This window comes from Heloderma suspectum, chromosome 11, assembly GCF_057233095.1.
Source record: "Heloderma suspectum isolate Gila_16-S chromosome 11, 16-S_ref, whole genome shotgun sequence".
NCBI lineage: Eukaryota > Metazoa > Chordata > Lepidosauria > Squamata > Helodermatidae > Heloderma > Heloderma suspectum.
The window spans coordinates 43,890,460-43,915,151 of record NC_139468.1 but is presented as its reverse complement, the minus strand read 5'-3'; the positions used below and the strand labels follow the sequence as shown (position 1 = coordinate 43,915,151).

Genomic DNA, 24,692 nt, shown 5'->3' with positions numbered 1-24,692 from the left:
TTATGTCTGCTTGCTTTGCCTTGATTAGCTTTCAAAATGCCCACCTTTGGGCTTGTTTTTGATTATCATATAATCTGAGCTATTTTGTGTTTCAGCCTCCTCATAAGCCTTTTGTCTTAGTGCTTCCCCCCTTATTGAGCTTAGCCCCCTTCTTCCTTTAAGCCTGTAGAGGATAGTTTTCTAAACAATAACACTTGTTTATGGGTCTAATCTTCCCCACGTAATTTCTGCAGCTCTTTAAGCATATCTGCAGCCATTCTTTCTCCCGTTATATGCACAATCTGATTATCTGGTAAGCATTGTATTAGTAAATTTCTTGCCTTCACTTATCTGGAGTCCCATCTCATAATGGCTTCTTCTCCTGTGCCAGGTCACTCTTTATCCAGTGCTTCAAGTGTCCCATCCACCTTGAATTGGTTTCTCAGTCTGATAGTACTCTGCACTTAGTTTGGGAATCACGGTTTGTCTGCTCTCAGCCATGATTCCAATTCAAAAAGAAAAATTCTCAAGCCTTGTTTTGCTGTGTGTGTGGCTTCAGCTATTAAACTGACCACACACACAGTCTCTAGTTATTTAAAGAAGGAACTACTGTTTCTTCGGCCCATAACCTATGTTGAAAAATCTGGTCTGATTTGCAACAGGGTTGCTTTGCATAGAGAAAGCGTGGCAACACAGCATTTCATATTGGAGGCAATAAACACAGGCTGGAGCCAGTTTAAAAGATGTTCAAATCAACTTTATTGGTGCTTTTATACACAGTGTCAGAGAAGGCATCTAACACTGTTTAACTGCAAGTACCCTCTAAAGCTGGGTGTGTGGGTGTAAGTAAGAGAAAGCATGAGATATGGTTACTTGCTTCCTTCAGGGAAAGACTGCATGGCGCTGCTGCAGAGGCAAAAGGAGGAAGAAGGAAGAGGAAAGGGAGGGAGCAGGAAGAAGAAACTGATCAAGTTATAGGACAACAAGGGGGATGAACAAGACACGTTCTCTATCACCCCCTAGCGTCTGGAAGCATGCGGAGTTTTTCCTATTATCCAACATTTAGTAGCCACCCACCTCACTTCATTCGGGGGTACCTAGAGAAGGGCCTCCGAGGATGATCTTACTGTCTGGGCAGGAATATATGGAAGGAGACAATCCTTCAGGTAACCTGCCCCAAGCCATTTAAGGCCTCGTAAGTTAATACCAGCACTTTGAACTTGTCCCAGAAATGCACTGATGTAATATGATCATATAGGCCAGTCTGCGTTAACAATCTTGCTGCCCTATTTTGGACCACCTGAAGTTTCCAGACTGTTTTCAAAGACAGGCCCAAGTATAATGCACTGCAGTAATCCAAACGAGAGGTTACCAAAGTGTAGATAGCTGTAGCTAGGCTATCTCTGACCAGATAGGATCGTAGTTGGTATATCAGCCTATGCTGATAAAAGGTGGTGCATGCCGCCAAGGCCACCTGTGCCTCCAATGACAGTGCTGGATCTAAGAGCATCCCCAGACCACAAATCTGATCCCCCAGAACAGGTTGAATATCACTCATGTGGGGAGAAGAACCACTCACTAACAGCACCTCCGACTTATCTGGATTGAGTCTCAGTTTATTGGCCCTCATCCAGTCCATTTCCACACCCAGGCACTGGTTCAGAACAGCCACTGCCTCACCTGGTTTTGATGAGAAAGAGAGGCAGAGCGGGTGTCATCCGCATCTTGGCGACTCCTCAGTCCATATCCCTGGACCTCCCCCAGCGGTTTCATGTAGATGTTGAACAGCATCGGGGACATGGACAGAGCAGTAATCCCCCAGCATCACCTTCTGGAAACAGACATCCAGTAGGAACAACCACTGCAGTGCAGTGCCTCCAACTCCCAGCCCAGATAGACTATCCAGAATATTGATGGTATTGAGAACTGCTGAGAGGTCCAAGGAAATCAGCAGGGTCATGCTCCCCCCACCCCCTCTCCCCAAAGGACAGCCCAGAGGGTGACCAAGGAAGTTTCCATTCCAAAACCAGGCCTGAAGCCCAATTGAAATGGATCTAGATTATCAATTTCATCCTTTTGGAAAGTCTGGTGTGACTTACAGCAGAGCTGCCTTATACAAAGAAAGTGTAGTAACACAGCATTTAGTATTAGAAGGAATAAATGCAGACTACAGCCAGTTTGGGAGAAGTTCAAATCAATGTTATCAGTGTTTTTATACATTTTGTTGAAGAAGGCTATCTAACACAATTCAGCTACAAACACGCCCTCAAGCTGGGTGCGTGAGTGTAAGTAAGCGAAAGCATGAGACAGGGTTACTTGCTTCCAGCAGGGAGAGAGCACATGCTGCTTGTTGCAGAGGCAAAAAGGAAGAGGAAGGGGAGGGGGGAGGGGGAGGAGGGCACCAGTCAAGTTACAGGGCGACAAGGGGGATGAACAAGACAAGTGGCTGTGGACGCAGCCTGTTCGCTAGGGCCCCTCGTGTTTGAAGCATGCGGAGTTGTTCCCGTTATCCAGCATGCTGGGGAGTGCCTGGAGCTGGCCAGCAATCGGCTGCTCGGGCACCTGGCCCAGGAAGGGGGTCCAGCGTTGTCAACATCTTCCGGGTCCAGGCTAGGCTTTTTCAGCCTGTTCCTCACCCCTTGTCTTGTAGCCTCAAATACTGATGCGTGTGGCTCACAACAGACTGGCGCCAGCTGTCTTCTGCCGGGGGCTCTGCCTGCCCTGAGGGCCACTCTGCACTCTGTCCCTCAGCCATGTTTCCAGCAGGATGACAGCACAGATGATGTCTTCTAACCCAGCATCTTCCCGGCTGATGTGGTGTGCAATCTGCTATGCCATTAGCTCCTGTCACTACAGTGTGGAGGGGGAGGAGGCGGCGGTGGCGGTGGCGGCTATCAGTGGCTACTAGTCCTGATGGTGATATGCCTGCTCCATGATCAGAGGCAAGATGCCTCTGTATCCCAGTTGCTGGGGAACACAAGGCGCAAGGTGCTGCTGCGGCACTCATGTGCTTCTGGAGGGCTTCCCGTTGGGGCAGCTGGCTGGCTGCTGTGGGTGACAGAATGCTGGACTAGATGTGCCTTTGGTCCGATCCAAGAGGGCCCTTCTTACCTTCTTGAAGCAGAGGTGCTGCCACTGCATTCTAGGCCTTCCCTAGAACTCTTGTCATGTTCTCCAGGATTCACTTGACTACAGTTGCTAGCAGGGTCCCTGCCTCCGTTGATTTAGGGGGACAGGGACAGAGGAAGCGGCACTGAAATGGCAGCAGGCTGGAGAAGGAGTGCTGATGGGCACCCAGGAAGCAGGAGCCCAGCTAGAACCACTCCCTGCCCCTCTCTGCCTTCCTCAGGGGGTTTCCCCTGGGACTGAGAAGATGGAGGCTTCCTTCCCCGGGTGTGATCCATGCTTGCCAAATAGTTGCCTGTAGCCCCTTGAGGTGGAGAAAACCTCTTGGCGTGCCTCGCTGGGCGGGGCTTGTCCTTGCCATCCAGTCACTGTGGGTGTGGGGAAGGAGGAAGTGTTGCAATAAGTCATGTTATGCCTGCTTGATCTGGCACCTCTTTGGCCCACCAGTTTCTTGCCCTTGCAAACCACAAAGGCACTCCCAGAACCAGCTGAACAAGTCCAATAACGGGAAGCTACACCCACAGGAGATTACCCAATTTGGTACATCAGGACTTGATGCCTGAAGCCCACATCGTTGCATATAACTATTTCTTCCATCTAAAGAACTTCAAGGTCCTGCTTTGGTCACCTGGCACAGATCTCTCCATCTGCCCAGAGAGGTTGCTGGTTCATCCTGTTCATTCTTCAGGTAAACCTGAGTCTTGATGAGTGTTTGTGGCTGGCTGTCCAAGACATGAACAGGTGAGATTGTCATGCTTTCTATTATAGCTTTTGCGTGCATAGGAGTTGTGAATGGGAAATGATGCTCAGTCAGTCTGGCCACTGCATGAACTCCCAAGATCATGAGGCCTTTGCAGTCCATTGCTACACTCTGGGAGACCCAAACGTCCTCCTTTTGCTGCCAGTTGGTACCAGCAGCTACCATTTCCTCATTGCATGATTTCATTACATTTAGCATTGATAACATCTTGCATTGCTGGGTGATTGGCAAGAAACCCTGGGCACTTCCTGCTACGCCTGAACTGGACAATGGGGTAATATTCACAACAGAGGATAAGCCCATTCCCTGCAAAGGATGCTGATCGTGTCTCAGAGCGGGAACAGGCCTGGTCTTTCTAGATGACAAACAGCCCACCCTCCGGGCATGTGTCAGGCAGGGTGCCATGTTTGCTTGGGCAGCCAGCTTGGCACAGCTCATCCCCACTTGTTTTGCCCTCGTAATGCCTGAACCACCTGTTCTGCTGGGATCCCTATCTGTCAGTGACCCTGAGAGAGCCCATAAAGCAGTAATGGACTTTGTCAGGGTAATACGCTCTCCTGGTGAACACCTGGCCTTGGAGGCTTGGGAACGGCTGCTGACTCCGCAGGAGGCGTTTGGCTCTGTGCTCCGTGTCACCAAAAGGTCGCCAGTATCAGGCCACTGGAATGGTGGCTTCTGCTCCAGAACTGGGGGCTCCAGTTCTAGCGGGCTTGCCACCAGGCAGTTCTTGGCCTACCTCTCCCTGCTTATAGAGCCCATCCACCTGGAGCGTCAGGGCAGGGATGCCGCACCCCAGCCTGCACTGTATCCACATGTTTCAGAGCACCCGCGCCTTGCCTGTGTGGCTCCCTTGCCTGTCCACAAGTGCAAGGCAGATGCTCCAAACTGAGTGCTGTGAGTTGACCATTCAGTCCACACACAGGAAGAAGCCTTCATCATCGTCATAATGTATATACCACTTTTTCATATACATTTAAAAAGTCGTGCATAACCTTAAAAAATTAGCAGTAAAACAGCAATAAAATCCCACCCCCCAATAATACCATCTGGGAAAAAGGCCCAGTTGGGAAAGAGGAAAAATAACTAAATAAGGAAAATAACTAAATAAGGAAAAATAACTAAATAATAAATAATAAAAATTAATAATAAACTAAAGAAAAATAACTAAATAAGGAAAAATAAAAGGGAAAGAGGAAAAATAACTTGACCATCCCTGAGGTCAGGTGGGTGGGCACAGTATGCTGCTCAACCCAGCACTGCTGTATTTGGGGCCCTTTTGCCAGTCCTGCTTTTGACACTTTTGGTCATGTACCAAGGCTGTGGTATTATTGTGCGATTATCATATCTGTTTTCAGATATACTTTATACTAGAAGCCACCTTGGGGGCTCTTGTAGCCAAAAGGTGGGCTATACCTCTCAATGAATAAAGGTGCTCAGTATGGGAAATGGTCGCTGTCTGGACTTGCCCTCAGTGCTTTGGGGTGGATTCTCCGGCGGATCGGTGTGTCCAAGAGGGAAAGCTGGGGCAAGGGACGTACACTACTCCGCTATCAGGCACTCTTCCTTCCAGCATCTGCCCTTCTCAAGACAGCTCTGCCAGCTTCAAGACTCTCCACGAACATGGAGGCTGTGCTCCTTGCCTACATGCACATCAGCTGCAGGCTCTTCCTGCTGGCCTTGAGAGCTGTGGGACCTTTGCTGAGCCTCTGGGAGGGAGGGAGAGAGGGAAGGCAGGATGGACTTGGGGGCCTGCCAGCATTAAGTGGCCCCAGGCTGGGCCTTTTCTCCAGCATTTCAGTGCCTGTGAAGGCTGGCGGGGGCAAAACAAAGCCAGGCTGGTGGTTTCCCCACAAACATGGTTGGGCTGATTATCCATTTTCTGATAGGCCCTTTGCTCCCATTTATGGTCTGTTTCTTGCCCTGCAGGAGGGGCGTGTGCTTACCTGATGCATAATGCCTCTGCTGCAGCTTCTCTCCCTCCTAAGAGAGACTTGCTGGAGAATTCACAGCACTGGGCTGCTGCCATGTTAAAGATCTTGGGGTCAGCACCTCACCGATATTCCCCACCAAGTGGGATGGAGCTTTTTTCCTCTTGCAAGGAATCCAAGTCAGCTCACACGGTCCTTGTCCATTCCATTTTATCTTCACAACACTCCTGTGAGGTAGGCTGGGCTGTGACTGGCCCAATGTCACACAGTGAACTTCATAGCCAAGTGGAGACTAAAACCCAGGTCTTCCGAGTCCCAGTCCAACCACTACACCACACCATCTCTTTAGCTGTCTTTGCTCTTCTCCTTTCAGAGAACGTCCTTGCTCAAGATGCGGCATGATGTCCATTGACTCCAGCCCCAATGTGGCAGGGAGAGGAGGCCATGCACTTGATGTGCTTGGGGGCTGGCTGGCCAGTGGCCCTCTTCAGCTCCTTTCTGGCAGTGGCCAAGATGAAATCAGGCACTGCCTACCTTCTTTAGCTGGTTACAGGGCTGGTCCTCTTCACCATGAACTCCCTAGCACCAATCCTGGTCTGCAACCAGCTGTGCAGTGTCCCCAGAGTGACATGGTTGCCTCTTCCTTGCCTGCTTCTGATGTTGCATTCTTTCCACTCTGGGGAGGGGTGGACTCTAGGATGGTTCCCCATTCCGTCTGACTAAGCAAGGGAAAAGCAATCCTATCCACGGAACAAATTTCCCTTTGGGTTTTGCAGCTAGCCTGGCCCTGCCCTCCTGGCCTCTCTGGAAGCCCAGAGCTTTAGGACCACCCACCTGTCTGTCTGCCTGCCTGCCTGCTTGCTTGCGTTAACTCCTTGCCTGCTGAAGGCAGGGGGTGTATGTGCCCCTTCCCTTTTGGATCTCTCTCTCTCTATACACACACACACACACACACACACACACACTTTGTCCAGCAGAAGGTAGGACTGGACAAATTGAGCTCATTGTCCCAGCCATATGAGATGTGGTAGATTCCTGTTTGGATCTTCTGGAAAGGCCAAACTGAATCGGGCCCATGGTACTGGGAGGGGAGGTTAACCCTTTCACATGCACCATTTCCCTGCTGGGGGTGGCTTGGCTTGTGTGATATAAAACAGCATGAGGGAGGGTAAACCTTTCTTGCCCAGCGCCATAGCTCCAATCCAATTTGTGTCCCCCCCCCCCCCCGGTATGCCCCGGCCATGGCCTGCTAAGGTTTGGAGGTGCCGAGATAATGATAAGCCAGACCCAGGTTTGCTTACAAGGAGCCTTTACTGAGTACTTACAGCACCCAGGCATACCCAATGGTTGGATCAGACAGCTGCTCTGAACCCAGAGCCATGGGGTACAATGGGTTTTATACCATACATGTCAGCAGTGAGGCAGCATGACAGCAGCAAGCGTTAATTAGCATTCATCTACAACTTCCCCAGCATAGGCTAACAGTGCTTGGTCAGAAGGGAAACAATCAGCACTTTCCCAGCACAGCCACCTGTAACTCGGGATAAACATAGCCTCACTTCTCAGGCACATCCTAGGCCCTGATAAACTACTAGCCTTCATTAGCATGGAATGTGCTGAGGCCGCACTATCGACCTTTGACTCATCTGACATTGCTCAGAGGCCCACTAGCAAGGAAATTGCACCAATAATGAACCTAAGCCAAGCATTATGGATCTCTAGGCCCCTCTAAAACTACAGGTGACTTGGTTACAGGGCTGGGGCCAATACACCCCCCACCCCGCACAGCTGTTTTTAAAAAAGTAGATGCTAGGAGATCTAATCATCTAGCTAGCCAAAGTTGTATGTTGGTGCTTAATACACAGAAGCTGCCACCAAAACAGGGAACAGAAGTGGAGCCTAAGCACCCCTTTCTTATGGAAAATATGGCTGTTCCAGTACCTTCAGCACCAAACAGGCCCTGTAGCAGAGCTAGGGAAGGGCTGGCTACCTTCAGCAGCAACACTGGAAAAGTGCTCTGTTGGGCAGCGGACTTCAGGCTTGTGGGATCTACTTTGGGTTTTTTGCTAGGACTCATAAGATCCACCAATCAAAGCTTTGTACAAAAGACATAAACATAAAATTAAAGGATTCTGCGCCCAGGAATTTGTACCAGAACTGAACAGAATTCACAGCCCCCCAAAACAAAAAAATCACTCCTGGTGTCATATCTGGCCACTCCCCACCAGCGGTATGATTTAGGGTGGCAGGGGGAATTTTTTATTGTTAAACAGGGAATCAGAAATCTTCGCTGATCTTTTGTAAATCACCTGGTGTTTTACCAGTAGATCCCAATCTACCTGATCCACACCTCTGTGCTATATAAATGCTAAGGGTGATAATGATAATTTAATTTTACACAAATTACACAAGATCAGGCTGGTAAGAAAACAGGGAGCACGCCAACTTAGCTAGAACTCTGACTCAGCTAGAGACTGAAACTGCTACGCCAGGGCAAGGTAGTTTGTTGACCGAGTTTCAAAGAACTGACTAATTCATTCACCTGCCTTCTCCCTCCCCCATTCACTCACCCAGCCACTGGCAGGGAAGATTCTGAACTAATATCACAAGGTGCCCCCCCTCCAAGAAAAGGGGGGCCCTTGGACCTTTGGTGATGTGCTGCCTGTTTCCCTATGTACCCGTTCAATGCACCATTAGCAAAAAGAAGACAAGAACTGCCCCATGTGATTGGAGCAAGGTGATCCCTCTTGACCATGATTCTGTGACCAGCAGTGGTCATAAATCATAGAATAGCAGGGTTGGAAGGGGCCTACAAGGCCATCGAGTGCAACCCCCTGCTCAATGCAGGAATCCAAGTCACAGCAGCCCTGACAGATGGCTGTCCAGCCTCGTCTTGAAGGCCTCCAGTGTGGGAGAGCCCACCGCCTCCCTGGGTCAATCCACTGCCTCTGGACAAATAACAAGCACAGCACAGAGATAGTGGCGGAGTTCCCTATTGTTCATCCCCCCCATCTGGTACTTGGAGGAAGTGTGCAACTGGCAATGGGGGCTCTGTTTAGCCATCAAGAGACCTCGTTCTCCTCCACAATCCTGTCCAATCTTCCCCAAAGCCACCTAGGTGAGTGGCCATCCAATCTTGTGGACCTCCGTCTCATGAGAGAACGAGGCCTTGGCATTAACAGGATGACTCCCTCCCTTGTGCAGCGGGCTGCGGCAGCGTCTGCTCGTTTTGTCAGGCTTCACTGGTGAGAAGACTGCGACAGCAGCCACAAGCCCTTTCCGTCTGGGCAGGTGGCCGTTCTCAATGCCAGCACGCTTGGCACACGGGAGGCGCCTGCTGCCACCCCCCTGCCCCCCAGGCTGGGAAGCCAGCCAGCTAGGCAGACCCACAAGGCTTCTTACAGGAGTTCATCCTGCCTCTGGCATGACCATGGTTTGAAGGAATTTCCCTCTGGTCACTTCCTGCTCCCCCACCTCCCTGCTGAGGGTTGATAATACCCCCCCCCCCCAGCAAGGGTCATCAGCAAGAAAAGAGTTGCTGGGCCAGGCTGCATGATCAGCAGCCAGCAGCATGGTTTTAATAAGCCACGGTGGCTGGTGGCATGTGCCGGCTGCTATTGTGAATATTCAAGCTGTGGCAAGTGGGCAGCCATGGGTTCTGCGTGGCATGCTAACCATAGTAACAAGCCACCCTGCCTGGGTTCACATGACATGATAAGCTATGGCACTGCCCACCACAGCTTGAATACTCACAGTGGCAGCCAGCCGGCACATGCCGCAAACCACTGTGGGTTATTTAAGCCATGCTGCTGGCCGCTGATCATGTGAAACTGGTTGCTGTGTCCAGGAGAGAGAACAGCCACCCACCTGGCTGCCAGGGCCTGCATGGAGTTCGAAGGGATGATGAAGCAATCCTACCAACCAGAGCATCGTAGTGGACCTGATTCCCACTAGAAGAGCCAGCTCTTGGTGTCTTTCCCCGTAATCCCTTGTGTGGGAGATCCCGATATCCCCCTCTGGTCCAGGTGCATCTGAATGGGCTCAAGTGGTGGCCATATTGCTACCGATGCTACTTCTCATTCATCTTGCCCTTTAGATTTGTAAAGTGCTTTCCATCTTTTTTATTGTTATTGCAGCAACAGTCCTGCAAGGCAGACCACGATTCCCATTTTACGGATGGAGAACTGAGGTTGAGAGAAAATTACTTGCCCAAAGTGGCACACGGAGCCCCTGGGAGAAGAAACATGGAGACAGGCGGCTCTGTGACTTCAGAGTCCGGGCGGGGGGAGTGGAGGAAGCGGCCTCCACCGCGCTGATCCCCACATCAGCGTCGCCCTTCAGGAAGGCGGCGCTGGCCGGGCCCGCGGCGATCAAGGCTCCGGGCGCTTCCCGGCAGCTGGGCAGGGCGAGGAGAGCAGTGCAAGGCCAGCGCGCCTCGGGGGACTCGACAGCTCCTCTGGCGCTGGGATGGATCACGTCTGCAGGGGCCCCGGCAGCGGCCGGGCAGATTCCCGTGCTGGCTTCCCCCGCCCGGGACGGGGCCTTGGCCTCCCCGCGGCGCTGCCCGCCCTGATGAGCGCCCCCATGTTTTCCAGATGTGCGCGGCGGCTGGAGGGGAGGTGGCCCTGTGTGCGGGGGGGCGGGGTGTCCAGTGTCCTGGGCAGAGCCTCAGGCCGGCCAGAGGCCCGGGCGCGCCGCGGCGGCGTCTCGCCAGGCCCTGCGCCCGCCGCCTCCCGGCGCCTCGCGATTGCCCCCTGCTCCCGAGGCCGCGCTGCGCCGGCCCCGCGGCTGCCTCCCGCCAGGCCAGCAGCCCGAGGGTCACGACGGCGCGGGACCCGCGCAGGGCCGGCGACTCCCTGAGGGCCTCGGGAAGCGCCCTCTCCTTGCGGCGGACCGCCGGCTGCGCCGAGCGCGGGCAGCGCCGTGTGGGCCCGGGCAGCTGCCCACCCGGCAGCGGGCGCAGCAGCGCAGCCCGTGAATGGGGCGGCCAGGTGAGTCGGCGGCTCGCTCGGAGGAGGAAGAGGCGGCGCAGGGCCCGCCTCCGACTGGCCCTGTGGGTGCCGTGCGGATGGGCCTCCCCGGGCTGGCGCTGGTCCCCGGTCCCAGCTCCTCGTTCGGCACGGCGCCGCACACGCGGCCTGGCCGAGGGGCGGGCTTCCGCGCCACACGGCCTCGCGCAAGCTTTGGGGCACCCCCGATCGTACGAAGTCATGGCAGAGAGGCGGCCCCCATTTAGACGCCTCTGCCCAAAGGAGGGATGTCAGGGAACTCCCCAGCGGGTTCGGATGCGTCTGGGTTTCTATGAATCCAGTGTGCGACTTCTGCAGCAGACCAGCTTTTTCCGAGTCATGCGGATCGCGTGGACTTTGGGACTGGTTCTGCCCTTGCGCTAACATGCGCTAGTGTCAATGCGCAAGTGGAACGAAATCTTGTGCACCCCTAAAATCCAATTCTGTCAATGAGCAGATGGCAGAGCGAAAGTCAGAATGGCCCGACAATCCGTGAAACACAGACAGAATGGCTATAGCAAAGGCCATGCGCCGCACAAAGGCCATACAACGAAGGCCATACAGTCAAAGTAGGCCTGTGCACCGATTTGGATTCGGAAGCCTGAATTTGTACGGGGAGTATTGTATTGGGCTCAGTCCCCTTACCCTGCTCTCCCCTTGAGCCAGCCCCCCATCAACCCCTCCGCTTTTAGGGGGAGGAGTTTCAGGGCCAGGGCAGATGTGGCGTATTCAGAGTATGACGGGTGTAGTTCAAGAATCCCCCGAAAGGCGCTGTGCTGCTATTTATGGCCACGCAGGACATGCAAATAGCTCAGCCCCATGCGATGCCTCACAGGACCACCGGGGGCACTGCAGGCAAGTTTCGGGCATCACCAAGGGGGAGCCCGGAGGCGCACAACGTGGCGGATAGTTCACGAAATGCCTTGCATGCTTCGCACCTCCAAGTCTGAATCGGTGCACAGGCCGCGTTCAAAGTACTGCCTTTTGGCATCATGCTTTAATGTGACGCTTTCAGGTCACACTGAGGTAAAAGGAACTGAGGGTTTCAAACCCTTTGGGCTGCTTCGATCCATGCTCCCAGACTAAGAGGAGGCTGCGTGCCCCATGAGATGCCCCAGCATTCTGTTGGGCCCAGTGCTCCTGTTTTGTATATGTCACTCCCAAGCATGCTGTCTCCCTGCCTATTATATGTTTCCTTACCAATATATGTATGAATAAGCACCCCAAAATAAGCTTTGAACCATCCAAATTATACACTGCCATGACCAGGAGACCGGTCCCTTCAAGATGCCCTAGCATCATCTCTCACCCAAAGCTTTACTATTGTGCAAGCCCTTCTCATGTGTGATGCCCCCAACGTCTGTCATTGCCAGTATTCCTATGAATAAAGGAACTGCTTATTTATTTATTTATTATCCCACTTTTCTGCCAAAAAATGACAAGTGACTAACAATAAAATCTGGATTAAAAGCAAAATAAATTAAAGACACAGTCAAAAATGCTCCATCATCTTCATTAGCAACAACAGAAATCAGCAGCAGCAACCAATTCAAAAAGCCCTTCAGCAGTGGAGCAGCTCATACAGCAAAGGCCTGCCTGAATGCAAATTTCTGCCTGCTGGCGGAAGGACAGCAGAGAGGGGGCCAGCTGAGACTCCCCTGGCAGGGAGTTCCAGAGCCTGGGAGCGGCCACTGAGAAGGTTTTCTCTTGCAGCCCACCCAACATGCCTGCAATGGTGGCGAGGCTGGGAGACGGTCCCCCCCAGAAGATCATAACACCCAGGCAGGCTCATATAGGATAAGGCAGTCTGTCAGGTAGCCTGGTCCCAAGTCATATGGACTTTGTAGGTCATAACCAGCATTTTGAATTCTGCCTGGGAACAGACTAGTAGCCAGTGAAGCTGTTGTAACAAGGGCGTCATGTGCTCCTACTAACCAGCCCCATGAACAGTCTGGCCGCAGCTTTCTGGACTGGCCGAGGATTCTGACATTTTTCAATGGCAGCCCCACGCAGAGTGAGTTACCGTAGTCCAGATGGGATGTAACTACAGCTTGCATGCCTGTGGGCAGATCTGACATCTCCAGGAACATGTGGAGTTGGTGCCTAGCCCCAGCTACACGAAGGCACTCCTGGCCATCACCGAGCCCTGAGTATCCAGGTTCAGAGCTGAGTCCAGGAGTCCACCCAAACTGCGAGCCTGGGTCTTGGGGAATGTAACTCCATCCAGCACAGGATGAATCCCTATTCTCCAATCTGCCTTTCAACTAACCAGGGGTACCTCTGTCTTGTCTGCGTTAAGCCTCCATTTATTCACCTTCATTCAGTCAAGTGTTGTCCAGCAGCCTCCTCCCCCGCTCCGCCTTCCCACAGCTAGACAGCCAAAATCAGCAGGGCAGGAGAAGCACGGAGGGAACAATCCCCTCCGTGCTTCTCCTGCCCTGCATTGGATAGGCAGTCGCCTCCGGGTTCGGAGACGGCCACCGATCCCCATAGGACTGTGCCCTTATTTTATTTATTTATTTATTTTAGATTTATTAGCTGCCCATCTGGCCGGCTACCTAGCCACTCTAGGTGGCATACAATACAAAGAATCATAAAATAGTAGGGTTGGGAGGGGCCTACAAGACCATCGGGTCCAACCCCCTGCTCAACGCAGGAATCCAAGTCAGAGCATCCCTGACAGATGGCTGTCCAGCCTCGTCTTGACTGCCTCCAGTGTGGGAGAGCCCACCACTTTCCCAGGTAATTGGTTCCATTGTTGTATTGCTCTAACAGTGAGGACGTTTTCCCTGATGTTATGATTGATTATGATTCAATAGTTATGATTGAAGATAATTATTGTTTATCTTGTTTATGTCTCCTGATCATGGAGATATGTGACATGGGCTAGGCTAAAGCCTATTTTGGGGTGCAGGGTCATATAAGCTGTAGGTTTTCAGCTCTGACAGAGCTGTTTTGAAGTTTCTTGCAAATAAGGAACTGGGAGCCAGGAATCAACTTCTGAATTGTTGGGAAATGAAGTGCTAGTTGGGCAGCAGCATCCATGCTTGGGCCTCTTGCAGTGGCCAGGATCTCTTCTAGGTCATCCCAGAGTGCAGGACACGGAATAATGGGCTCAAGTGACAGGAAGCCAGATTCTGGCTGAACGTCAGGAGAACCCTCCTGACTGTCAGAGCAATACGACAGTGGAACCAATGACCTAGGGAGGCGGGGGGCCCTCCCACACTGGAGGCATTCAAGATGAGGCTGGACAGCCATCTGTCAGGGATGCTCTGACTTGGATTCCTGCATTGAGCAGGGCATTGGACTTGACGGTCTTGTAGGCCCCTTCCAACCCTACTGTCCTATGATTCTATGATTCTAACCAAGGGTGTATGATTTGTGATGGCCAGAACCTTATTTCAGGGTTTAAAGGCCCCAGTCCCGTATTTGTAAGGGTGGCCTGGGGACAGTGTGTATTGCACAAAAACAGCACTTTGGTCTGGAAGCAATTCTGGGGCATCTCGAATGGGACAGTCTCTGGATTGTGGGAGATGTAAGATTTGACATGGCCTAAAGCTTATTTAGGGCCAATATGTGGTAATTTAAAAGTCTCTCCAGGCTTCAAAGATATTTTCAAGGACACTTTTTAAAAGTAGAATTATTTTAGTTCAGTTTCACTAAATGTGAATGCAGATGTTGCCAATATCTGGCAGTGATTTAAACACAATGGCATGTAAATAGAATGGAAAGACTCAAGGGCTGTTCCAGGGCAACCTGACCTGGGTGCTACTGCAGGGACCAGCAAGGTCCTGCTCCTGGACAAAACTGGAGGGCAGGTGAGGTATGCAGGGCTAAGCAGTCACTTTAGTCAGAGATCAGAACCATCTGGAGCAAGTCAAGACTAAGAATACAAGAAATCACTTGATTTGGGTGGACAGGAGACTTTTCAGCCTTGGCACAGTGGATGGAAGGTTTGTGCTCCACTGCAAAGTTTAGTTTCACAAGATGTTGACAGAGCTTTTAACACAATAGGTGAACGTTGTTGTGTTGGCTAATTTAAAATGAAGGAAAGGTTCTGTTCTAGAATGTAGCTGACATGGGTGTCTGCAGAAATGGTAGTGGTGGGGTGGGGGGTAAGGGTGATGACTTACTGCAGGTTGTTGACTTGACTCTTTGTAGTCTTTATACGACTGAACCCACATACCATCACATGATGCTGAAGAGAAACAGTGGTGGTCTGTGCCTGTTGTATTATATGGAATTAGACATTTCAGAACTACCTTCTAACAAATTGCTTTATTTGTCCATTGAAAAACAATATTGTAGGACTCTAAACCCAATTAAAAACCCCTACGGCTGAATTTCACGCCTTTTACACAGAATCTGCCTTGGCTGAGGTGAATGCTAGACGCAAGGTCTGAAACCAGTCAGGTTTGTTTGGTTAATGCTTGTCTGTCCATAATATAATGGAAAATATAAAACAAATTGGATAATCCTTTCAACAAAAACTGGAGTCTTTGGGGGCCTGGCCAAAATGGTCAATAACTTCTTTTATAAAATTCTCCTTGGGATAGGTCTTCTACTTTTCACTATGAACACTCAACAAACACAGGCCAGACAATCGATCTTCACTCATTGTTGAACGTAGCCATGTCTTCACTCTGCGCAAAGTGCTAAAGGATCGTTCAATTGTGCGTGTTGTAACTGGGAGGGAAAGTGATGTAAGGATGGCCATTTTAACAGCAGGGAATAGTTTGGTGTGATCCAATTGTTCAGTAAGGGTCATGTTGCATATGTCACACAACGATGGGTGTATGTCGTTGGTATGTCTTTTTGCCCACAACCCATACCATAGAACAGATTCATCCCCAGAGTTTTCCAGTTTGTAAAGTTCCTGAATGGAATTGACATGGGCCTCAAGTCTTTTTCTTCATTGTGGTACATGATGTAGTTTCAGCAGGCTGTAAGCAGGTTGGTTTTCATCACTGAAACGAGCCTTCGGTGACTTGTTTCAGTTATAAGTGAATACATATAGGGGATGTAGGTGGTAGAACTCTTCTGTGGGTGACTGGCATGGCTTTGCTGTTGCATGGTTAAGTTCTGCTTCATCTGCCAGCTTCTTGCTCTTTGTTATTGTGCTAAAGGTCTCCTCGCAAGCTTCCCTGCGTTTCATTATTCCCAGAAATTCTTGTATCTGTACTTTAATTTCCATTCGCAGGTTGCAGAGCCTGGGTGACTAGCTCTAGCATCGAAGAATATTTGTTTATGATCACAAGACAAACAGTAAAAGTTGATGTCTGTGATACATGCAACAACTGGTATGAATGTTGCCTTGTCTTGATGTTGCTTGATCCTGCTAATTCTGCTTGAGCTGTGAGACAACACTTGTGTCATTTTCTGCAAACACACGGCTACTCTTGCATTGTTGAGTCCACTGTTTTGCATAGCAGTGCTATGAGAAACACAGTGGACTAAAAAATGCAAGAGTAGCCGTGTGTTTGCAGAAAATAACACAAGTATTGTGGTATGTTGGGTCTTAGATGTCATCTTTGGATACCCTCATGGAAAATGTTTATGATGGCTTTAATTGTGCCAACTGTATTACACGCATCACTTGCACTGTTCAGATCATTTACAGTGATATTAAGTCTATGGGATGAGCAGTGGACAAAGGTTGACTGATGACAGATTGCCCTGATTTGTGCTTAAACTCCGCCTTCTTTTCCTGCCATGGTTGAACCATTATATCCTTGTCCAACTGACTTATTGAGATCTAGTCCAATTCAGAACAAGCAGATAAGATTATGCTATGCCTCCTGCAGTTTGGTCTGAGACTGAAATGAACCGAGGAATTCCTCATCACTTTCTTCCACAAATCTTACACACAGAGATAGTTTTTCTATGCCAGAAATATCTGCAGTTTCATTTGCTAAAACCGAGAATCTCATGAAAGACTTCATAACAATATCTTTCCTCAAAGTTTGGCCACACAGCTTTATTAACTCATTCTGTGTTCTTGCAGATGTATACTTGGCGTTGTGTGCCCCAGTTTCTAAATGTTTTTTTAAAATATTTCATCCCCAGCCACAACACAAGACTGTAAGAGGTCTATGAAGTTACCAATCGTCAGGGAGAATGCTGGGCACCTAAAAGATCCAGGGCACAGGCCCAAAGGGCAAACAAATTGCACAAATTTGCATGTTGATTTACATATGCAAATGTATGTGCATTGTTGTTGTTGTTGTTGTTGTTGAAATTTTATAGAAGGCAAGCTAATGAACCACTTGCGTGCTTTCAGGACAGAACTGTGCAATGACCCAAACTGTGCTTGCTCAAAAACTTACCTTCCAGGCACCCACACTTTTCCTTTGGAGGTGGAGGTGCAGGGAATGCTGATCAAATCTGCAGATGACACAAAACTGGGTGGGATAGTTAATACCTTGGGAGACAGAAACAGAATTCAAAGTGATCTTGATAGGCTGGAGTGCTGGGCAGAAAACAATAGAATGACATTTAATAGGGATAAATGCCAAGTTCTGCACCTAGGAAAAAGAAACCAAATGCACAGTTACAAGATGGGGGATACGTGGCTCAACAACACTACAAGCGCGAAGGTTCTTAGAATTGTTGTCGGTCACAAGCTGAATATGAGCCAACAATGTGATGTGGCTGCAAAAAAGGCAAATGCTATTTTGGACTGCATTCATAGAAGCACAGCTTCCAAATCCTGGGAAGTACTAGTTCCTCTGTACTCAGCCCTGGTTAGGCCTCATCTTGAGTCCAGTTCCGGGGCACTACACTTTAAGATAGACTGGCAAAGGTTCAAATTCCTGCATTGAGCAGGGGGTTGGACGCGATGGTCTTATAGGCCACTTCCAACCCTACTATTCTATGATTCTATGATTGTATGATCTGGAGTACTGTGTCCAGTTCTGGGCACCGCACTTTAAGAAGGATGCAGACAAGCTGGAGAAGGTTCAGAGGAGGGCAAGAAGATGATCAGGGGACTGGAAACAAAGCCCTCTGAGGAGAGACTGAAAGAACTGAGCATGTTTATCCTTGAGAAGAGTGAGCGGAGATAGGGTAGCACTCTTCAAGTACATGTTTTCCCATCCACAGATCTCTCTGTACCCCCGATTGTTTCCCTACCTACATAATTCCCTACACACCACGTCAGCTGCCTTTCCCCACCACACAGGTCTCTCTGGAGATGCCCAGGGCTGGCCCCAAGACATTTTGCTGCCTGAGGCAGAGCAGCAAGTGAGGGCTCCCCCATGCCCCCCAGTCAAGGTGCATAGTAGCACTCAAAGCCGTTCAAGTTATTTTGGACCCTGAGGCAGGAAATCCTACAAGCACCTCTCCCCTTCCGTGGCAAAATACAATAATAATGAATACATCAAATAATGAATAATAATGCTTCGGTTTCATGACGTCCCAAATCAACTGTCTGAGGCAGTGCCTCGGGGCTGTAAAGTGTGTGTGTGTGTGTGTGTGTGTGTGTCTTTAAAGGACCCTGTCTGCTAACAACACCCTTATTTCTAAAAAGGAATGTATGGACAGGGGAGAGGAGGGCATTTGATTTCAGAAAAAAAACCCTCAGGCAGAAAGATTCAAGGGCGGCAGCAGCAGGGGAAGCACATGTGGGCAAAAAGCCAGCTAGTCTTGGGAATCAGATGCGACAGAAGGTCGCATTGTGTAAGCAGCTCAGACGTTAACACACCTGATAGAGGACTTGCTTTCAATATGTAATTCCCTCTATCCAGCTTTTCCCGTCATTCAAGCTGTACAGCACTGCCTCGGTATTTTCAGCTGGGGTGTTCTCATGCCCTGCCCCTGCCTGTTGTTGTTGTTCAGTCATTAAGTCGTGTCCGACTCTTCATGACCCCATGGATCAGCCTTGTGACACATTCCATGGGGTTTTCTTGGCAAGAATACCGGAGTGGGTTGCCATTTCCTTCTCCAGCAGACCCCATTTTGTCAGAACTCTCCGCCATGACCTGTCCGTCTTGGGTGGCCCTGCACGGCATAGCTTATGGCTTCACTGAGTTACGCAAGCCCCTTCGCCACAACAAGGCAGGGATCCATGAAGGCGAGAGTCTGTACCTGGATATTTTCTGGCTCTTTTGAGGCAGACACATTGGGTGCTACTTGCATGATGTCTGATGAAGTAGGATCTTCAGTCTGTGTCTGAGGCTCACTAGCTGTCTTCTGCTTTTGAAGTACTTGCGGACATCTGTAGCTAAACAAATAGAAACAGCTCTGCTTCTGTGCTTTCTCTCTGTAGCAACCTTGTACCGAAAACCCTTGTGCCTTTCTTTCAACCTTCAGCCACTCAAAACAGTAGCACTAAGTGTCTGTTACCCAAGGAAAGGATTTCCACTACTCATTTCTTGAGAACCTTGTCAGCACTTTTGGTTTCTATTCTGCTGGGTTACTTTCAGTTTCTGTTCTTGGCCACTGCCCCCGCCTGCCCCCCAGAAAGCAGGCCCAGGCCCAGCAGCACCCCCAAGCTCCTCACCTGATCACAAAAAGGTACCACAACTCTTCTGTTTATCTTATCATTGTATTTCTAGGGGTACAAATCATGTAACTTTTGCAGAAACAGCATCCTTAGATCGGAACAAGCAGCCTTTGTCTGAGCTGCCTGCTGGCCCAGGAAGGCTCTCTTTGCCCCAGAAGAGTGCAGAGTGTCCGAGTCTGGCGGCCGCTGTCAATAAGAGTGGTCTCAGAGATCACTCTTAACCTCTTATTGTCTAACTGGATGTGCCTGTGCCTGTGTACATTAAAAATACACTTAGGATTCGGGGGGGATGCCCCCCTTGCCCTTCCTGCAGATACCCATGGTAACTGATGAGATGTCACATGGATAATAATTTATAAAGGAGGTCCAAAACAAACGTATTAAACTTTTGAAAAGCAATGTTAGAAAAAGGAGTATAGAAAATAATATATGTAATGTTGGTTACGTTTCAGGGATATCTGTGTGCTAAGAAGACACATATTATTAACTTTGAGGGTATTTTGACAATGAATCATCGAATCATAGGATAGTAGGGCTGGAAGGGGCCTACAAGACCATCAAGTCCAACCCCTGCTCAATGCAGGAAAAAGCACATGAAAAAGCACCCTTAAGAGTCTTTTCCCTGAGTGTGCCATACTGTTGATTAAAGCAGGAGACATTTTTAAATCAAAAGTAAATTCTGATCAGTATGATTTGACATTAGTATTACAAACAAAGCTGTTTACACCAAAACCAGCTTTAGCTCTGCATGTGCGTGAAAACCCTCTTGGATTGTATTCATACGCAGAAACAAAACCCAAACCAGTCAGACCCTGTGCAAGACCAAATTCCAGACCGAGAAACATAACTGGGTGCAACACCCACCAGCATGTTTCCATTTTCGCAGTATGTGTGTGGGTCAGGGCAGGGGGGAATCACAGGGTGGAGGGGGAACGCAACAACCCTTCCTGACTCCACAACTGAGGTATTAGAGTAGAAATCACAAGCTATTCTTACATTTGCCAATGAGGTATGAAGACAGAGAAACTGAACCCAGAGGTGGCAGAACAAAGCCAGCACTGGGCGTAAAAGCCCACAGCCCCTGGGCTAACTGCTTCCCCTCATCTCATGTCCTGGTCTCCACTCTTAATGGAATTTGCCCCACTCATGTTGGGAGTGAGGGGCGGGCAACATTACTCATTCTGTGAAGCTGCTGATGGACTTTTCCCTGCAGGAACTGCACCTGGGCATCCAGTTCCCTATTAACTCTCCCACTGGGCAAAGGAAGAAGTTGTCTCCAAGACTGGGAAGCAGCAGTGACCTTCACCCACCTCTTGGCTTAATAATTGACTTGTTAATCCAGGCTAATTAGCCCTGAGAGCCAGCATATTAAAGGCCTGCAGTTCCTTAGCTGAGCCCCTTACGTGCGGACTCCTTTCTGGCATCCCCAGCCATGGCCAAGGGCTTCTTCATCAGCAAGACTTTAGGCATAGTTGGCATTGTCCTTGGGGCAGCTGCCGTGGCCACCATCATCGCCCTCTCCGTTGTCTACGTGCAGGAAAAGGCAAGTAATGCTCCGACGACCACGACCAGCAGCACCCTTACTACCACAGCCAGGCCAAACAATGCTCTGACGACCACGACCACTGGCAGCAGCAGCAGCATCCCTACGACCACAGCCAGGCCAAACAACCCCTGGAACCGCCTGCGCCTGCCCAAGACCCTGAAGCCCGAGCACTACACGGTCACCCTGCAGCCCTTCTTGACTCCCAGCAGCCAGGGCCTCTACATCTTCAAAGGCAACAGCACGGTGCGGTTTCAGTGCCTGGAGTCCACTGACCTCATCCTCATCCACAGCAAAAAGCTGAACTACACTAAGCAAGGGGCATTCCTCGTCTCCCTGTCTGGGGTGGATGGTGCCTCTCCACCCTCCATTACTCGTACGTGGAAGCAGGAGGATACTGAGTACCTGGTGGTGCAGCTCAATGGAACTCTCCAGCAGCATAAGTTCTATGAATTGCACAGCATCTTCCAGGGGGAGCTGGCGGATGATCTGGCTGGCTTCTACCGCAGTGAATATGTGGAGGATGGACAAATCAAGTAGGTGGCATGGAAAGAGTGGGGAGGGGGGATGCCCAAGGAGAAAATATGGTCCAGCAGCCAGGCTATATGTCTGGGAAGGTCTTGGGAAGAATCCAATAGGCTTGGGGATATTGTGGTCATTAGGCATGTGCGAACCCACCCCCATCCGGGTCCTCTGGGCGCCTGCCAAGCCTCTGTCCCAGTCGCCGGTCCCTGGACCACACTTGAGCTTTTCCCATGCTTGGCGAGCAGCCGGCACTGATCCCAGCGGCCTCATCGAGCTCCGCGGTCACCATTTTTTGAAAAATAAAACAGCAATTGCAAAATGCACATAGTTGCATATGTGCGAAAATGCAAATGTTTGTGAATGCAAATATTTGTGTTTGTGCGAAAATGCGCATTTTTGTAAAAAAGCGCATTTTTATGCATATGCAAACATGCACATTTTTGCGGTCACCATTTTATTTTTCAAAAAAATGGTGACCGCAGAGTTCGACGAGGCCACGAGGGTGAGTGCAGGCTGCTTGCTGAGCATGGGCAGGGGGTGAGCGAGGGCTGGGCTTGGCGAGTGAGGCTCAGGTCTGCGGGCAGGGGGGTTTCGTTGGATTCCTAGGTGGGATCGGGCACCCGCACCATCCCTCATGGTCATTAGAGCAGCAGCAGGGTGTGAAGCTGGAAGGAGACAGGAGCAGCCCTCTCTGCTGTCTGGACCCCTCCTGCCACTAGGTCAGGCTCACCTTGCCTGGCATTGGGTCACCAGCCCTACTGCCCTGAGGCAGTTGCAGAGTTCTCCAATTGTTGCATGGAGGACAGACCACCCCACGGGGCTGGGGGTGGTGTGTGGAAAGATGGGATCTTTAACCTTTCTCTTCCCAGCCGTTTGTACACTCCTTCTGAGAGGTAAGAGAAACAGGTCCCTATATCCCACTTGAGTCCTTTGTTTAGCTGAAAGCCACCACCCTTTTCCTCTTGGCTTACATTGGAAGGAGACAAGCTCTCATTTCCAGGGACTGTTCTCTGGGGGCGGGGGAGAGGCATAGACAGACAGTCCCAGCAGAAAGCTGATGCCCTTGCAGTGGGCTCTTTGAGAGTCATGGGAGCAGCCTCTGGGGCTGGCCACCCTGCAAACCATTTTGTATCCGTGGAAATGCTGGTTCTGGTGTGGGAAAGTGAGAACTGCAAACCAGAAGCAGTGAGGGTAGAATGGAGCTTTTCCTTGCCATACAGCTATGGAACTGGGCTGGGTGCACCCTTAAGAGCTAAGGATGCCCTCATCCATCCACCCATTCTCCATCCAAGGTGGGGAGCCTCCTGCTTTGCTCTCATCAGATGTTTTGTCCCATTGCGGGTTTTTTTTAAATTGTAAGCTGCCTTGAGAAGCTCCTGGCTGACAGAAGGCAGGGCAGAAATCTAAGGAATAAATCCACATTCATTAATAAATAATTAATGAATTATTTAATGGAATAAATCCAGAAATCTAAGGAATAAATCCACAGTCACATTCATTGACCAGACTCTGCCCTTCCCCCAGGGTGCTGGCCACAACGCAGATGCAAGCAGCTGATGCCCGGAAGGCTTTCCCCTGCTTTGATGAGCCTGCCATGAAGGCCAATTTCTCCGTTGTGCTGATCCACTTGTCTGACCATGAGGCACTCTCCAACATGCCTGTGAAGAGTAAGGGAACAAAGGGAGGGCGGGAGGAAGGGCATCCTCTTGGCACATGGCCAGTGGGCTGGTGTGGCATACCTGCATGCCTCCTCCTCCATTCCTACCTTTGGCCATGTCTCTGTCTCCTCCTCTTGTCCAAGACGTGGAAGCAAGCGAAGAGGGTGATGTGAAGGAAAGGCAGACTGGAAGAGGAGGGGGATGAGGAAAAGATTTGTGCTCAACATTGGTGACTCTTAGTACCCACAGGTGTGCTGGGTGGTTTTTCCAGAGCATGTTTTGGGGAAGGGGGGGAGCTTTGTGGTCAATGGAATAGGGTGAGGGGGTACTTCTAACAATTTCCCAGGGGTCTGGTGGCAAGAGCCACTTCACACTCATCTGAGAGCAGGCCGCATTGAACACAGTGGCACTCACTTCCGAATCAACATGCTTCAGAATGCAAACAGTTGGTTACCGAGTTTAAAACTGGAAAGGATCAAATTGTATTGTCAGGATACACTCGGCCTTTTCAAATCAGTGGGGTTGAAAGGCTTCCATGCAAGAGTTCTTGGAATACACTAGGTGAGACTTTTGCCATCACCTGTGAGAACTGAGGGAGACTAGAGGATGTCCGAGATGGCTGCCGCAGAACAAGTGTCAGGCAGCAGTGCCCTTTGAAATGGGAGGAAAGGGGCTCGCTCACCAGGCCGGGTGCTTGTGGGACAAACGGTGCTGCCCTCCTTGCAGGAAGAGGACTTTCGAGAGGGACGCAGCCAGACATGTGGGAAAAGGCTGTGTCAGACAAACTTCCGCAACACAGTGGGGTGGGGGTACTGACAGTGGTTGGAGTGTGAAGAAGGGCTTCCATTCGGACCATCTCGCCCCAGCTTGCTTAGAAACAAATGAGGAGTAGATTTCTCCCTGCCGGATGCGAGTTGGGTGCGTGAGGGGCTGGTGGACCCACGTCAAGGCGATTTGCTACCTATTCCAAGAGTTGTTGTAACTGGCTCATCAACTGCCTGAGCTGAGGTACCATGTGAGAGGTGTAGTACTATTTAGTAGATCAGTGGATGGTTTTGCGAGAGGAACAGGAAGCACTCCTCCAGAAGGCGCCCACAGGGCTCCAGACCCAGCCTGGATGCAGCCACAGAGCTAAGAAAGGGTTAGAATTTATTTATTTATTTATTAAATTTATTAATCGCCCATCTGACTGGTCACCCAGCCACTCTGGGCGATGTACAACCCACCATAAACAATTTAAAACAATAACATTTTACCATAATTTTTTTTTTAAAAAAATACCCTAACCCACCCCAAATGCCTGCCTGAACAACCACGTTTTTAATGCACGACGGAAGCTCATTAAAGAGGGGGCATGACGGAGTTCCCTAGGGAGGGAGTTCCACAAAGTGGGGGCCACCACAGAGAAGGCCCTCTCCCTCGTCCCCACCAGTCTAGCTGTCCTGGCTGATGGGACAGAGAGAAGGCCATCCGAGGCTGATCTTGTTAAGCGGCCTGTCTGGTGTTGCTGGAGGCGCTCCTTAAGATAGGCTGGGCCGGAACCATATAGAATGGCACACAGCCCTGAACTTCTGGCATTCAGTTGAAAGCCGCCATTTGGGGAGCGGGACTGTGATGCAGATAGGTGGAGCAAAGGCAACTAGGGATTGGATCTCCTGCTT

General features: G+C 50.3%; 2 protein-coding genes across 5 annotated transcripts in view; both read left to right on the top strand.

The window, feature by feature from the left end:
- The first annotated feature begins 3,650 nt into the window (after nucleotides 1–3,650).
- Nucleotides 3,651–10,458, top strand: LOC146337346 (uncharacterized). The gene is made up of 2 exons (XM_084817692.1): nucleotides 3,651–3,793; nucleotides 9,930–10,458. The coding sequence occupies exons 1-2, from the start codon at nucleotides 3,661–3,663 to the stop codon at nucleotides 10,364–10,366; spliced, it is 570 nt and encodes a 189-aa protein (XP_084673818.1). The 5' UTR covers nucleotides 3,651–3,660; the 3' UTR covers nucleotides 10,367–10,458.
- ANPEP (alanyl aminopeptidase, membrane) overlaps nucleotides 3,682–24,692 on the top strand; it is a 45,406-nt gene continuing 24,395 nt past the window's right edge. Inside the window, exons 1-3 of one of the 4 annotated variants that reach the window (XR_014785442.1) lie at nucleotides 3,682–3,846; nucleotides 20,519–21,384; nucleotides 22,898–23,040. Coding sequence is in view for 1 of the 4 variants with exons in the window: in XM_084817691.1 (XP_084673817.1) it covers nucleotides 20,738–21,384; nucleotides 22,898–23,040 (790 nt within the window). In the remaining 3 variants the exon portion in view is untranslated. Of the gene's footprint in view, nucleotides 3,847–10,420; nucleotides 10,785–20,518; nucleotides 21,385–22,897; nucleotides 23,041–24,692 lie in introns of those variants that run through there. The other 3 variants (XR_014785443.1, XM_084817691.1, XR_014785441.1) reach the window with 3 other exon arrangements.